Here is a 13,241-nt window from a genome sequence, read left to right as displayed (position 1 = left end):
GTAGTATTGAGTACTTTGTCCTTTCTTTTTCTTCTTTGCTTCCCCTGGGTTTGGGAATTTCGTTCGCCTGTTCAATATTCGCAGCACTATTATTTTACGTGTTTCCGGGCGGCGTACAATGGTGGTTTAATGTCTTTCCTTATATTATTGACTTGCTTGTGCAATACCATTACTAGTTAGTATTCTTCCACTTGACTTCATACTACGCGTCTTTGTATAGTCCCCAGCGATAAGCGATAAGCCTCTCTTGGCAGTTACCAACAAACAAGACAAACACCGATATCTGTTCCGCACACAGAGACAATCCAACACGTCCCTGCAGAACGCGGTCGTCGACGACTTGATGAAGGCTTGTGTATATTCGCGATCACTGATACGACTGTAAAGGGTGTGGGACGAGATGCGTCCTTTCGATAGGCCAATTTGCGCTTCGTTTTCACGCAAGAGATCCGGGTGAACGTCGTTCTCCGCCTACTCACTCTATTCCTATTCGAGATACTCCATATTCAATTGCTCACGTCGCTGAGATCAACCTGCACGGCCTGTGCACGCGTATACAATTCGCGATCATACACTTCGCGATCTCACTATAACTCTATACCAACGAGCTCAATTCGAGTTCAACTGCGAAGACAACGACAATGTCCTCCCGACACCCAACCCGCCCACGGCGCATCGACGACGCCCTCTCCCAACTAATCGACTCCCTAACACCACCCCTCACCCTCTCCAACCTCTCACCCGAAGCATCTTACTCCCAAGACCCCGAAGCCCTCCTCGCCGCCGCCGAAGAACGGCGCCACCACGAGAACCTCCAACGAGCATGGCATGTCGTCGACGCGCACGCAACAACACCCGCTAACAACGACCTCAACTCGCCCATCGGCCCCGCGGGATACGGAATCCACCGCCGGGGCAGTCTTGCGGGGGAGAACATCAACAACGCGTCTGATTTGATTAAGCGGAAGCTGTTGAGGGAGAATGCGAGTCCGGATAAGGCGGTGAGGTTTTCGAATTTGTATTCGAGACTGCTTACGCAGCCTGTATTGTCGCAGAAATGGGCGATTCTGTTTCTTTTGTACCGATTGTCTGAGGACGAGGAGTCTATGGATGAGGTGATGTTTGGGGAGGTGGAGGAAGGGAATCGGAGTCCGCTGATGGAAAAGGGGAATTTGCAGAGTATGTTGCAGAGGGGGAGGTATTATTCGGATGAAGAGGGGCCGGCGATTAGCGAGTCTGCGTCGCAGAGGCCGCCGGCGCCATCGACCAGGTTGGAGCGGCATAGTTCGTTGCGGAGGCAGGAGTATGAGCGTGATAGTGACGAGTATGAGAGGGCGAGGGAACCGCAGCCACAGCCCCGGCCGGCTCGTTCTCGTGCGAATACTGGTCCTAGAGAGATTCCTATGGAGGAGCAGAGGCCTGTTTCTCAGCCGTCAACAGAAGAACAGCAGAAACTTGTGAAACCGCCAGAGCAGGGACTGCTGAGGGACCTGCCGTACAATCTGCAGGGTCTGTCGTCTTCGAATCTTGAGTTCTCATCATCGTCTACCTTGAAAATACCCCCGACACTACCAATTCCTATAGTATCACTGCTTAATTCTCTGGCTGAGCCATGTTTGTTGTACAGAGGTCTGTCGAGTTTCGTGGATAGCTCGGATGGGGGCTTGATGAGCCAAAGTCTGCGCGCTGCCCTTTCTCATGAACTTCGGTCATATTTGGGTCTAGTCGCGACGTTGGAAGGCGAGATCCGCCGGGTACTGTCCATCCCTAGCGATACCGACGACAACGAGTCTAGGAGTGTGCTCAAGGGTGGAGTGACTTTAAAGCGATGCGTGGTTTGGACGAGGGATGCCACGATGGCCCTGCGGCTGATGAGTTTGATTGTCGAGGAAGCTCAGAGTAAGTGCACCTTTTACATCACTGTGCACAGCAGTGAGCTAACATGTTGCAGGCAAAAAGGGCGGCCAATTGATATCTCTAATTCATGGTTTCTCAACGTCACATGGCGACCCGTTCGTCTGTGCCTTTGCGGAGAAGCTACTGGCACACATCACGCGCCCATTTTACGAGATGCTTCGACACTGGATCTACGATGGCGAGTTATCAGATCCATTCCAGGAGTTCTTCGTCGTGGAGCCAGAATTCCGACCAAGCACAGATCCAAGGCGCATTGCGACCAGCGTCTGGGAGGATAAATACAAACTAGACGACAACATGGTCCCATCAATCATCACGCAGGAATTCGCCAAAAAGGTCTTCCTAATCGGAAAGTCCCTCAACTTCATCCGCTACGGCTGCGGCGACTCAGGTTGGGTCGAGGCGTACTCAAAAGAAACCTCCAAAGAACTACGCTACGGCGATACAGCCAGCTTAGAAACATCAATCGACGAAGCCTACAAAACAACAATGGCCCGCCTAATCCGCCTCATGGACGAGAAATTCAAACTTTTCGACCACCTTCACGCCCTCAAGAAATACCTCCTCCTAGGCCAAGGCGACTTCATCGCCCTCCTCATGGAATCCCTAGCCTCCAACCTCGACCGCCCTGCAAACTCCCAATACCGCCACAACCTAACTGCGCAACTCGAACACGCCATCCGCGCCTCAAACGCCCAATACGACTCCCCCGACGTTCTCCGCCGCCTCGACGCCCGCATGCTCGAGCTCAGCCACGGCGAAATCGGCTGGGACTGCTTCACTCTCGAATACAAAATCGACGCCCCCGTCGACGTCGTCATCACCCCCTGGGGCTCAACCCAGTACCTCAAAGTCTTCAACTTCCTCTGGCGCGTGAAGCGCGTCGAGTTCGCCCTTGGCAGCATCTGGCGGCGTTGCATGACCGGCGCACGAGGCGTCCTGGGCGCTGTAGACGATAAAGTCGGATCCGACTGGAAACGCGCGCGTTGCGCAATCGCAGAAATGATCCACTTTGTCAACCAGCTCCAATACTACATCCTCTTCGAAGTCATCGAGGCAAGCTGGGACCAGCTGCAGACCGCCATCTCCAAGCCCGGCTGCACCCTTGACGACCTCATCGAGGCACACACCAAGTACCTCAACTCCATCACCCACAAGGGCCTCTTGGGCTCAACCTCCTCACTGAAAAAAGACCCCTCCACGGGAAAAGAAGAAGGCTTCCTCACACAACTACACTCAATCCTCAAAATCATGCTCGCCTACAAAGATGTCGTCGACGGACTGTATTCCTTCTCTGTCGCGGAATTCACCCGCCGGCAGGAACTCAGCGCGAAGATCGAGAACCGTACCGCTCAGGGCCGCTGGGGCGTTTCTGAACATAACAATCTCGACAACGCGCCTGGCGGAGAACTCCCGTCGGACGACCACATGCTTCCGTCGCTGCGTGCGAGACTTACAGATTTAAGTGCGGAGTTCCGCTCGAGGCTGAACATTCTTCTTGGTGATCTTGCGTACCAGCCGGATGTTGATATGCGGTTTTTGGGTGTTGTGATGAACTTTAATGATGTTTATGAACCTGTTAGACGGAGACGGATTCCGGCGTCGAGAGAAAGAGAGAAAGAAAAGGAGAAGGAGAGATTGAGGCGCAAGGCGGCCGTCGTTAATGCTGCTGCTGGTAATGGTGGTAAGAGTGCTGGAGCTAGTACTGTTGGTGGGGAGGGTGCGAATGCATAGGATACGTTTTACGTACATAAACCATACATTATATGAATCTATTCATGACGGATAACATGGTCTAATTGTTCACTTCAATTAAAACAGATGCTAATACCATCCCTAATGCAATGCATACAACACAAAACAGATCCTCGATAACCATGAATCGAGCCCAAACTCCTGGCTGAAAGGACAGCATAGGAAAAAGGCGTTATCTACCCATTAATTCATAAGTCATGAGGGAGGGGCCTGCCTGCACTCGCCCGAATTCGTTTTCATCTCCTCACTCTATCACTACCTAGCCAGGGTGGCCCATTTCTTATCACGGTTCCCTTGCTATAAGCCGTAGGTTTGTGTCTTCGCACTGGAGCTGAAGAAACTTGGGTCGAGGTCGGGATGACGGTTGGCGCGGCCCTTGCCATAGCAGTCGGTTGGAGTGCTTGATCGAAGATGGTGAGGCGAGTTGTGATGGTGGATGAGAGTTCAGGTTCTGAGCCCATAACAGTTCGTTCCGTGAAATTCATGTCAATGGTAGCTGGTTCCATTGTGACATCGTGATTCAGCTGCATGCATAACATCCCCTACGGTCTACAAGAGTAGACGCGTCTGCGTGTGCGTTCGTTTTTCGAAATATATCCTTTTTTGTTGTTTTCGCTTTTGGCCCAGGATCGTATCTACTGCACCGCTCAGTTTGCAAAGACCTTCAACTTCCAATCCACGCCACCTGTGGCGATAACGCAGCGGATTTGCACGTCCGGGAAGTTCGTCTTGTTCTTGGCGTTCTTGTCGTTCGCTGCAGTATTGGCAGCGGCAGGATCTTTAACGATTCCTGGTGCCCACCTCAAACATGTAATGAAGCGTTCGTGGGCCTCCGCAAGGGTTTTCACGCATCGTCCTTCTTGGCTTAAGTCCCAGCATCGTATTGACCTATCGTCCGACACGGAGAGGAGGTATTTGCCACCAGGATGGAATGCAATTGCCCGCACCCAGTTGTCATGTCCTACTAGAGTCTTGATGCAATTCCCGCGTGAGTCCCACAATTTAATCGTCTTGTCACGCGATCCAGTCGCCATGAATTCTGCAGTGCTCTTCGAGGACGAATGATCCTTGATTCCCGCCAGGGGTGCGAGGTATTGATATGCGGTATGAGGAGCCAATGTACAGCATTCAATGACGTGCTCGTGCCCAAACATAACCAGCTTGTTCTCCGGGTTCGACATAACGGAAATATCCCATAACCGAGCAGTCATGTCATCGCCAGTTGAGAAAAGGAAGTTCCCGTCGGGTGACGGACAGACATCTCGTACCCAGCCATTGTGGCCTTGTATTGTCTTCACACAGTATCCGGTGGAGACGTCCCATATCCTCAAGTCGTGGTCTCTGCTTGCGCTGACGAGCAAGTTCGTGGATGGTATGAAGCGGACGGCGCTAACGCTGTGATCATGGCCTTCCAGTGTTCGGATATTCTGATACTCGTTTGACGGGTCCCATAGCCTAATAGACAAGTCGGAGCTGCAAGATGCCAGAATAACACCGCCTCGCGGCCCACCGTAGTCGACGTCCAGCACCGCTCTTGTGTGACCTTTGAGTGTCCGCTCCAATTCTCCAAGTTCCCAGTCCCAAATCTTGATCATGCAATCATCGGAGCCGGATGCGATAGAGGAAAATACCGGGTGGAAAGCAACGCAGTTAATGGTGTTCCGGTGCGATTCCAGCGAATATCGGGGAGATTGTGTAGGAAGCCAAGACGTCGGGTCTTGGGTGCGCTTAAGAAGGGAGGCAGGTGTCGCGTTATCAATTTCGGATTGCAGGGCCGCTTTTTGAGACTCAAGGTCCAGGATCTGCGCACGGAACGCTGATTAGACAACGCTGGGTGGAAAATAAATAGACAGAGCTCTATACTGTGAACATGCCTTTTTCTGTAAGCGAACAATACTTGTCCATTTCTTCTCCAGCAATGTTTCGTATTTCTTCACCGTGGCTGCGTCAAACACATCTTCGGGCAGGTTTAATTCTTCTCTGAGCGCTGCGGCGGTGTTCGGTAGATTACTCGCGGAGAGGTACGCTATGATCGACTTATGTCTAGGAAGCAAGTCAGTTCAATCCGGTCAATTCAAATCACTAGATATACGCACAGCTCGTCGGCTTGCCGATCCGTCAATAAACGACTCATACTGGGAACAATAAGTATGTCGCAGCCTCTCTATATGCCCGATGCGCCAATCCTCAGCTTCTGTTCCCGTACGCGGTAGCGTTGTAGCAGCGCAATGCTGTCTGCAAGGTGGTAAACAAGCACCGATAGGGGAAGCGTGGGGTCAAAACTTCCGCTCCTACGAATATAATAATGGTGACGTCGCAGTCTGAAGAGAGAAGAATTCCAGAGCGCGAAGAAGAACGAGCGGAAAAAAGGAAAGTAGGAATGATGTGAGTGGAAGGAACGGTGTCTGAGGAATTCCTCTTCAGGCCGATCCAAAACAATGGGCTGTCCGTCTTTGTCAACAAACTGGGGGTTTCGGGCGCCCGTCGCGGAGTTGTGTGTTTTTCCGGACCGGTAATTCGGTTGTGGGGCTTCCAAAAAAGGAAGTGCCCCTCTTTGGCGATGGTGTCACGTGTAGGATCACATGACCAAAAGATCACGTCGGGCATCAAAATGACTTGCTATATACGAGTAGTGGTTGCGAGTCGGTTCTCTACACTCTACACTAGGTACAATCGGACTGCGGTAGGGCTCTGCGGAAAGCGAATATGGGTATAAGGCTACGAGTCAAATATCGACACCGCTTCATTTGATCAACAACTTATTGTATCCTAGGTTACCAAGTCCAACTTAGACATGACTTTGCCGCTTGACCGCCATCATCTGGAAACTGGACCGCATAGTTTATCAATGGTCCAGTCCTATCCTCTGTTGTATGGAGTGCATACGCGGACCTCCTAAGGGTACTCGCTAGGAGTGTGGAGAACAGATTCCTGTGCACTCAGCCCGTGCAGACTCGACTCATGAATATATAGTAAGTTCTAATGGTAAATTTAGAAGAATACATAAATAGAAGACTTCAAAGACCCTGCAATTGTAATACCCCTGTAGGTACTCCGGAGTATGGACCATGTCCGTTATCGCTATCAGACCCGCCGATAAGTTCACGTGGAAATTTTTCAAAGCTATCAAATTTATCCCGACAGAACATTCCCCGACAATCTCCGTTCAACGCGCCAAAATTCTCGGCGATCTCTGAGTGAATCATTATATCCCTTTTCAGATTTACTACAAGAACAACAGATACTGTTAACGAATTACCAATGGCGAGCGAAACACACGTTCCCGCGTGGAAGAAACTCGGTCTCAAGCTCAAGTACGCCAAAGAGGCTCCGGAGCAACAAGATAACGAAAATGTGGAAGCAGCGGAGGAGCCCGTGAAGAAGTCAGAGAAGGAAGACAAAAAGGAAAAGAAAAAGAAGAGGCGATTGGAAGAGACCGAAGGAAAGGGAGAATCCGCTGCGGCCGACGAGGAATCTTCGAAGAAGAAAAAGAAGCAGAAAAAGGAGAAGAAAGTCTCTTTTTCCGCGGAGACCAAGGAGGAGGATGGTAGTGGTGATGAGGGTGTGGAGGAGAAGAAGGAAAATAACGATGCTGCGTCCAATGGAGACAGTGGAAATGCGCAAACGGAAGAGAAACCCGGCGCGGAAGAAAAGCGAAAGAGGATGAAGGAAAAGAAGGAGAAGAAAAAGCAGCAAGAATTGCATGTCCAGGCACCCCCTGACCCGTCCAACATCCACGAATCGCCCATCCTCCAATACCTGACCCTCTACCATCAGAACCGGGCCGCATGGAAATTCCAGAAGAATCGCGAGACCCAACTCTTCAAGCACATTCTCGAGCCGCTGCACGTACCTACGGAATACAATGTTGCCCTCCTCTCATATCTTCAAGGACTTAGGGGAGAGGCCGCGCGACAACGATTGAGCCAATCCGCCGAAGAAATCATCAAGGCTGAAATGGAGGAGCAGTTTGCGAAAGAGAATGCAGAGGAAGCAACCAAGGAGGGGGAGTCCGCTCCAGACATGGTCGATTACTACAAAGCTGTCGAATCATTCCGAAAGCGGTTATCGCTGGGCAATGATGATTTGAATAGCGTCGACGTCTTGGACGGACAGGAAAACGTGACCGGCGATATGCGCAAGAGACTTGAGAAGAGATTACGAGCGGAAGTGATAACGTTCACCATCAACGGCAAGCTGGTTTACGTTCAGAAACCGAAGCCTTCGAAGAAGGGGCAACAACAAGCTGAAGCTCCTGTGCAAAAGAAGAAGAAGAACCGTACCGCTATCATTGATATCTCGAGTAGCAGTGAGAGTGACAGCGACAGTTCCAGTGATAGTGACAGTGATAGCGACGACGAGAAGCCCGCGCAAAAAAGCAAGCCTGCTAAACAGCAACAAAATGAAAAGCAGTCAGACGCACCCACCAAGAAAAAGAAGAGCCGAACTGCGGTTGTGGGCATCTCGAGCAGCAGCGAAAGCGACAGCGATAGTTCAAGTGACAGCGACAGCGACAATAAGAAGAAGACGAACACAACCAAACGGGACGAAGACTCCGGTGATTCCTCGTCTTCTAGCAGCGACAGTGATTCTGATAGCTCTAGTTCGAGTGACTCCGATTGAGCGCGAGCTTGTTTGGATTATGGTATTTCGCCTCAATTAATCTACTAGCATGGTACATTGGCATTTAATCTTCTTTAACAAAAGTTTCTTGGATGGCGTTTGTACATATATATCGGGGAAAGTTGGTTTATTTCTTGAGACTTTCAGTTGAAGTGATGTATACTCCGTAATTTGAGGCTTGATATACCCATGTTTACCTACTCAACCAAGGCTATTTCTATGGAATTTCCTAGTATATAAGGGAATATTTCAATTATATTAGAGTTGACTACTCCAACCAAAAGAAAAGAAAAGAAAAAAAAATTGAAAACAAAGCGTTTTCTCGTATCTGATACGCAGTGGTGGCAGAAGAAGGCGGTCAGGGCAGAGAGCTTACTGGAGAGCTCCCGGGCACGGCGTCTGTTGGCACCATCACCATCGCCCTTCTCTTTCCCAACCTTTCTGTCCACGACTGGGGTTCGCTCTCTCTTTCTTGATACATTTCATTCCTATCCGGCATTTTGCTTCACATAGACTATTGAGTTGAACCGCCCATCATGTCCGGTATGCTCGTTCGATACCCTTTGGGACAAGTTCCCATGACTTCATTATCAGTAACTGACCGTGTGTCTGCGAGCAGCATACGATAGACATATCACAATTTTCTCGGACCAAGGTCGTCTGTATCAAGTCGGTACGTGTGGCTTTTTCCTCGAGGACAATAAATGGATTGTTGTTGGCGTGGTAGACTCAACCCCTCCAACCTGAGCTCTGCGGTTGACACCGTTTCTGGGTTTTAGAATATGCCTTCAAGGCCATCACCTCGTCAAACATCACTTCTCTTGGAATCAGAGGAAAGAACTGCGCTGTGGTCATCTCTCAGAAGAAAGTTCCCGTAAGACAGCCTGCGTACCTACCATCTACTTCGCGGCCTGAAACTGATGGACGATGGTGACTTAGGATAAATTGATCGACCCCGAATCCGTTACACACATCTTCAAGATCTCGCCTTCCGTCGGTTGTGTTATGACCGGTTCCATCGCCGATGCCCGAGCCTCTGTCGACCGTGCCCGTGGAGAGGCTGCTGAGTTCCGATACAAGTTTGGTTATGAGATGCCTTGTGATGTTCTGGCAAAGCGTTTGGCCAACATTAACCAGGTCTACACACAGAGGGTTGGTCTTCCTTTAATATCTCACCTCAGGTGACATGCGGGAGAACAGAGGCAGTATACTAACAACTTGTTCTCAGGCGTACATGCGACCTTTAGGTGTTGCCACGACCCTGATCTCCTTGGACATCGAGAAAGGATCCCAACTATACAAGTGCGACCCGGCCGGATACTATGTCGGATACAAGGCGACTGCGTCCGGACCTAAGCAACAGGAGGCATTCAACCACTTGGAGAAGAAGCTGAAGAACAAGGATCACGCCGACGGTAACTGGGAGGAAGTGGTTGAGCTGGCCATCACAGCCCTCAGCAATGTATTGAGTGTGGACTTCAAGAAGCATGAATTGGAGGTGGGCATTGTGGGCGGTCCACGAAAGGACGGCAAGGAAGGGATAGATCCTAGTTTCCGGGCTTTGACGGAGGACGAGATTGACGAGCGGTTGCAGGCCATCGCCGAAAAGGATTGAGTCATTTTAATTTTCGTTTTGTCATGCGGTTTTCTTTATTCATGGATTGTTAAGACCCAAGACGATGATAGTACATGAATGTCCATCTTCTCGCACGATCTCGGTCCCTGCAGATACATCTCGGGCGACAATTTCAAATGTTATGGATATAGAAATTAGACAGCTACATGGGTGGCGACATGGTAGGTTCGTCGCAAGCTGTGCTGAGCTTTCCCAACGAATTGAAATGCAAGAACTTGCTGCTTGCCGGATTGGGCCAAGATGATGCTGTGATACCGGGGAACATCGCCACCGATAGGGCAAATGACAATAACCGGGTGTTTCAAGCGAGAAATTGCAATAGGGATCATGCTGCAAAGTCTGCAGGTATCGTGCATTGGAATCGGCGCCGTTTCAGCTGCCATTGTTCACGATCACCGCGAAATGGTTGAGCGAGTGTGGCTCAGCTCGTGGCTTGACCTGAGATGCAGCGCCCCAATTGGACGACCAGCCACAACACCTCCACATCAACACCAGATTCAGAAAAGAAATGTGACATATCTTTCTCTTCCGGTTACTTTCTCCGGGTATGCATATTCTTATTTTGATTAATGAGCAGGGACCAAGTGTGGCGAGTATGACTCTTCACAAGGTTGTGGTTGGTGCTGCATAAGCGCGCTCCGAGATCTGGCACCGAACGGCTCCGGGGCCCGGGGCTATGGGTTCATCGCTAAACCTTGCATTTGCGCTATGTTGAGGATGGTTATGGCTGATCTTCTGCATTGTGGACGCGCTAATCGTGCTCTCCATAGTTGTCCGAGATCTCTTCTCTCTCTCTATTTCCCTCTCTTCGGTTTGCCCGATCATATAGGCGAAGTAAAAGCCACCAACAATGTGAATAGGAAATCGATATGGAGCCAAGATGGAAGGAAAAGCAAAAAGCTGCATACTATACATGCACAGACGCACACACATATTTTCAGACAGCCATATGGATACATACTGCCCTGGCAGGAGGACCCAGCGAGCTGTGCTTGGCCTCCAGCTCGGACATTCCGCATAATCCCAACGGTGTGTCTGATCCACCATTGTTGTCATACTTCCCAGCTCGGTCTTATTGATCTCCAATTGGTACACAATCCGGCGCGGCTAATGCTGATTTCTACCTTTTTTTCTTTTTCTTTTCATCTTTTTTGCCCCCCTTTTTCAGTGACTTCCTATTCAGGGTCTCCGCCATTCGGCTGACAGGCAAGCCAGCTGCAGAATTTAAAAAAAAAGTAAATAAAAAAAGAGTCATGAAATAAATATGGGCCTCGAGGATTAAGCTTAAAAGGAAGCATTTCGCCCTCAACTGTGAGAGAATCATCAGAACAAGCAGAGCAGAGCAGAGCAGAGCAAAGCAATCAATCAAGCAAGCAAGCAGGCAGGCAAGCAAGCAGTTTGCGATTTGCTAGCTCGGCTCAGGGGATAGAGTTATTTGTCTAATAGCCATTATTTCGCTTCAACATCTTCCTTCCTTTGTATTCGTCTTAGGACTTGTCTAACCCTCAAGCCGCCCTGGGTGTTTGTTAAGAAGGAACAATGGCTGACGGACGTAAGCATTCCATTTCATTTGTATATTCTATGTGTGTCCAAGGAGATACTAATAAGCCATGTCTACATCTAGTCAACCAAGCACGAGCATTGCGAGTGGCCGAGATCATCAACGACTACCGCACGTTGCTACTGCACATCTGCGAAGAGACCATCCCATCGCCACCAGAGGAGTACTTCGAAGAGGGTCATGTCGTTATGCGTGAGTGCCACACGGCCGCGCAGGCATTGATAGGGTCGAATTACACCCCCGCTGCTGTACCAAGCAATGCCAGCAATGAAGAAGCAGAGAGGGCTGAATTGCAGAGGTATTTCTATCCTACATTCCTATAAATCAGAGAAGAGAAGGCTGACTCTGTTTGATTCAGAGTGATACTCGACGGCAGTGCCCGCCGTTTCCAGGCACACCGGATATATCTTCGCATTGCAGCTGCGAAGCGATGGGCTATTCATCGCGCAAATATCTTGCGCGGCCAACAACCAACGGCTCAGCATTCGACGCAATTGGCCGCCGTGAGCGACAGCTTTCGCCAAGTTGGTTTCCCCTTAACCTAGTTCTATAGAAACGAATGCTAATGCTAGCTGCACAGGAATTGGCACAAATAACAGACCAATACGTCGTTTCTGACCTCCGGTCTGCCGACCTGCGGGCAGGTCACTGGCTCGGCGATGATCCATCTTTGGCTACGATTCATCGCTGGATCCAGATGCACCCTTCATGAGATGACTACGACGATGATACCCCCTTCCCCTTTCCTTGTGTGCTGTTTTGATCGTTTCTATGGCGGGAGCTGAGAAAAAGAAACACGAAAAGAGAACCACTAGAATATTTCGGGATTATTCTTTTGATTGTTTCTATCGTTATTTGCTTTTGTTGCCCGGGAGGGAGCGCTGGTCGCTTTGTGTGCTTTTGATTTGTTCATTCGCTGTCCCCCTTTATCCTTTGCAATTTCGGTTCATTGTCCAATTGTTTTTGTCTGTGACCATTGTCGGATACCCGGAGTCAAGTTTAGCTACACGCACGCACAAATTCTACTCCCATACACGCAAAACCAAAAAAAAGGGAAGAAAAAGACGAAAAAAAGAGAAAAAAAAAAAGCCTACACCAACCCATGTATAATCAGCACGATCATGGATCGCTTTTCCTGACATGCGTACCAGGGATACTCAAACTCAAAACGGCACTTCAACTGCAACACTGCTCAGCTGACCAGGGAAAGATGCGAGGGAGCCTGCTTAGCACCGCAAGGCATCGCATCTCGTCTCATCTCATCTCGGGACATTAAATTTCTTCCAGTGGGGAAGGAGGGGAAGACACAAAGTGACTCTTCACCCAACGAACAATCCCAGCTGAAAAGACCCGACGCAGCGGGGCTGGTATTCCGCAGTGAGAGATTGTATATCCACAATTTTACTGATCGGATGCTGGCAGCGGCCTTTGTGCCGTCTACGGGATCAAGTCTCATATGTATCTGAATGCCTGTATTTAATATTGAATTAATCAATTGATTACGCGCTTCTTTATACTTGTCTGTCTCTTGCTAGATTTACGGCATATATCCCGCACCCCGGGTTGATCGGATATCTAAGCCGCCGTGCCCTAACTCCGAAACAGGAAATAGCGTTTAAACTTGTGGGGCATTCACCGTTACCGATCAGAGTTATGAGCCAATCGTAGGGCAGAATCGGTACCGTCGATCGGGGTTTCAGCTGACCATGGCTTTTTTTTTTTTTTTTGCCCTTCACGCGGGTTTCTGGC

General features: G+C 49.8%; 6 protein-coding genes across 6 annotated transcripts; 4 read left to right on the top strand and 2 right to left on the bottom strand.

Moving 5' to 3' along the window:
* Positions 1-641: 641 nt before the first annotated feature.
* On the top strand, positions 642-3,651 carry SPC98 (tubulin gamma complex associated family protein; the record flags this gene model as incomplete). The annotated part of the gene is made up of 2 exons (XM_043285481.1): positions 642-1,899; positions 1,952-3,651. 2 exons carry the CDS (start codon positions 642-644, stop codon positions 3,649-3,651), a joined length of 2,958 nt encoding a protein of 985 aa, XP_043134169.1.
* A 257-nt stretch (positions 3,652-3,908) lies between these two features.
* ACHE_21104S (uncharacterized protein) lies at positions 3,909-4,211 on the bottom strand (the record flags this gene model as incomplete). The annotated part of the gene is made up of 1 exon (XM_043285480.1): positions 3,909-4,211. The coding sequence occupies one exon, from the start codon at positions 4,209-4,211 to the stop codon at positions 3,909-3,911; it is 303 nt and encodes a 100-aa protein (XP_043134168.1).
* Positions 4,212-4,319: 108 nt separating this feature from the next.
* On the bottom strand, positions 4,320-5,806 carry PAC1 (WD40 repeat domain-containing protein; the record flags this gene model as incomplete). The annotated part of the gene is made up of 3 exons (XM_043285479.1): positions 4,320-5,474; positions 5,547-5,715; positions 5,769-5,806. 3 exons carry the CDS (start codon positions 5,804-5,806, stop codon positions 4,320-4,322), a joined length of 1,362 nt encoding a protein of 453 aa, XP_043134167.1.
* Positions 5,807-6,933: 1,127 nt separating this feature from the next.
* Positions 6,934-8,295, top strand: ACHE_21102A (WKF domain-containing protein; the record flags this gene model as incomplete). Its single annotated transcript, XM_043285478.1, has 1 exon — positions 6,934-8,295. The coding sequence occupies one exon, from the start codon at positions 6,934-6,936 to the stop codon at positions 8,293-8,295; it is 1,362 nt and encodes a 453-aa protein (XP_043134166.1).
* A 536-nt stretch (positions 8,296-8,831) lies between these two features.
* prs2 (proteasome core particle subunit alpha 1) lies at positions 8,832-9,910 on the top strand (the record flags this gene model as incomplete). The annotated part of the gene is made up of 5 exons (XM_043285477.1): positions 8,832-8,838; positions 8,915-8,968; positions 9,075-9,169; positions 9,235-9,447; positions 9,524-9,910. 5 exons carry the CDS (start codon positions 8,832-8,834, stop codon positions 9,908-9,910), a joined length of 756 nt encoding a protein of 251 aa, XP_043134165.1.
* A 1,560-nt stretch (positions 9,911-11,470) lies between these two features.
* Positions 11,471-12,204, top strand: ACHE_21100A (uncharacterized protein; the record flags this gene model as incomplete). The annotated part of the gene is made up of 4 exons (XM_043285476.1): positions 11,471-11,483; positions 11,556-11,790; positions 11,851-12,016; positions 12,073-12,204. The coding sequence occupies 4 exons, from the start codon at positions 11,471-11,473 to the stop codon at positions 12,202-12,204; spliced, it is 546 nt and encodes a 181-aa protein (XP_043134164.1).
* Between the last annotated feature and the right edge of the window lie 1,037 nt (positions 12,205-13,241).

This window comes from Aspergillus chevalieri, chromosome 2 (assembly GCF_016861735.1).
Source record: "Aspergillus chevalieri M1 DNA, chromosome 2, nearly complete sequence".
NCBI lineage: Eukaryota > Fungi > Ascomycota > Eurotiomycetes > Eurotiales > Aspergillaceae > Aspergillus > Aspergillus chevalieri.
Note: the sequence above shows the minus strand (reverse complement) of the source record. Positions and strands in the feature narration are given on the sequence as shown.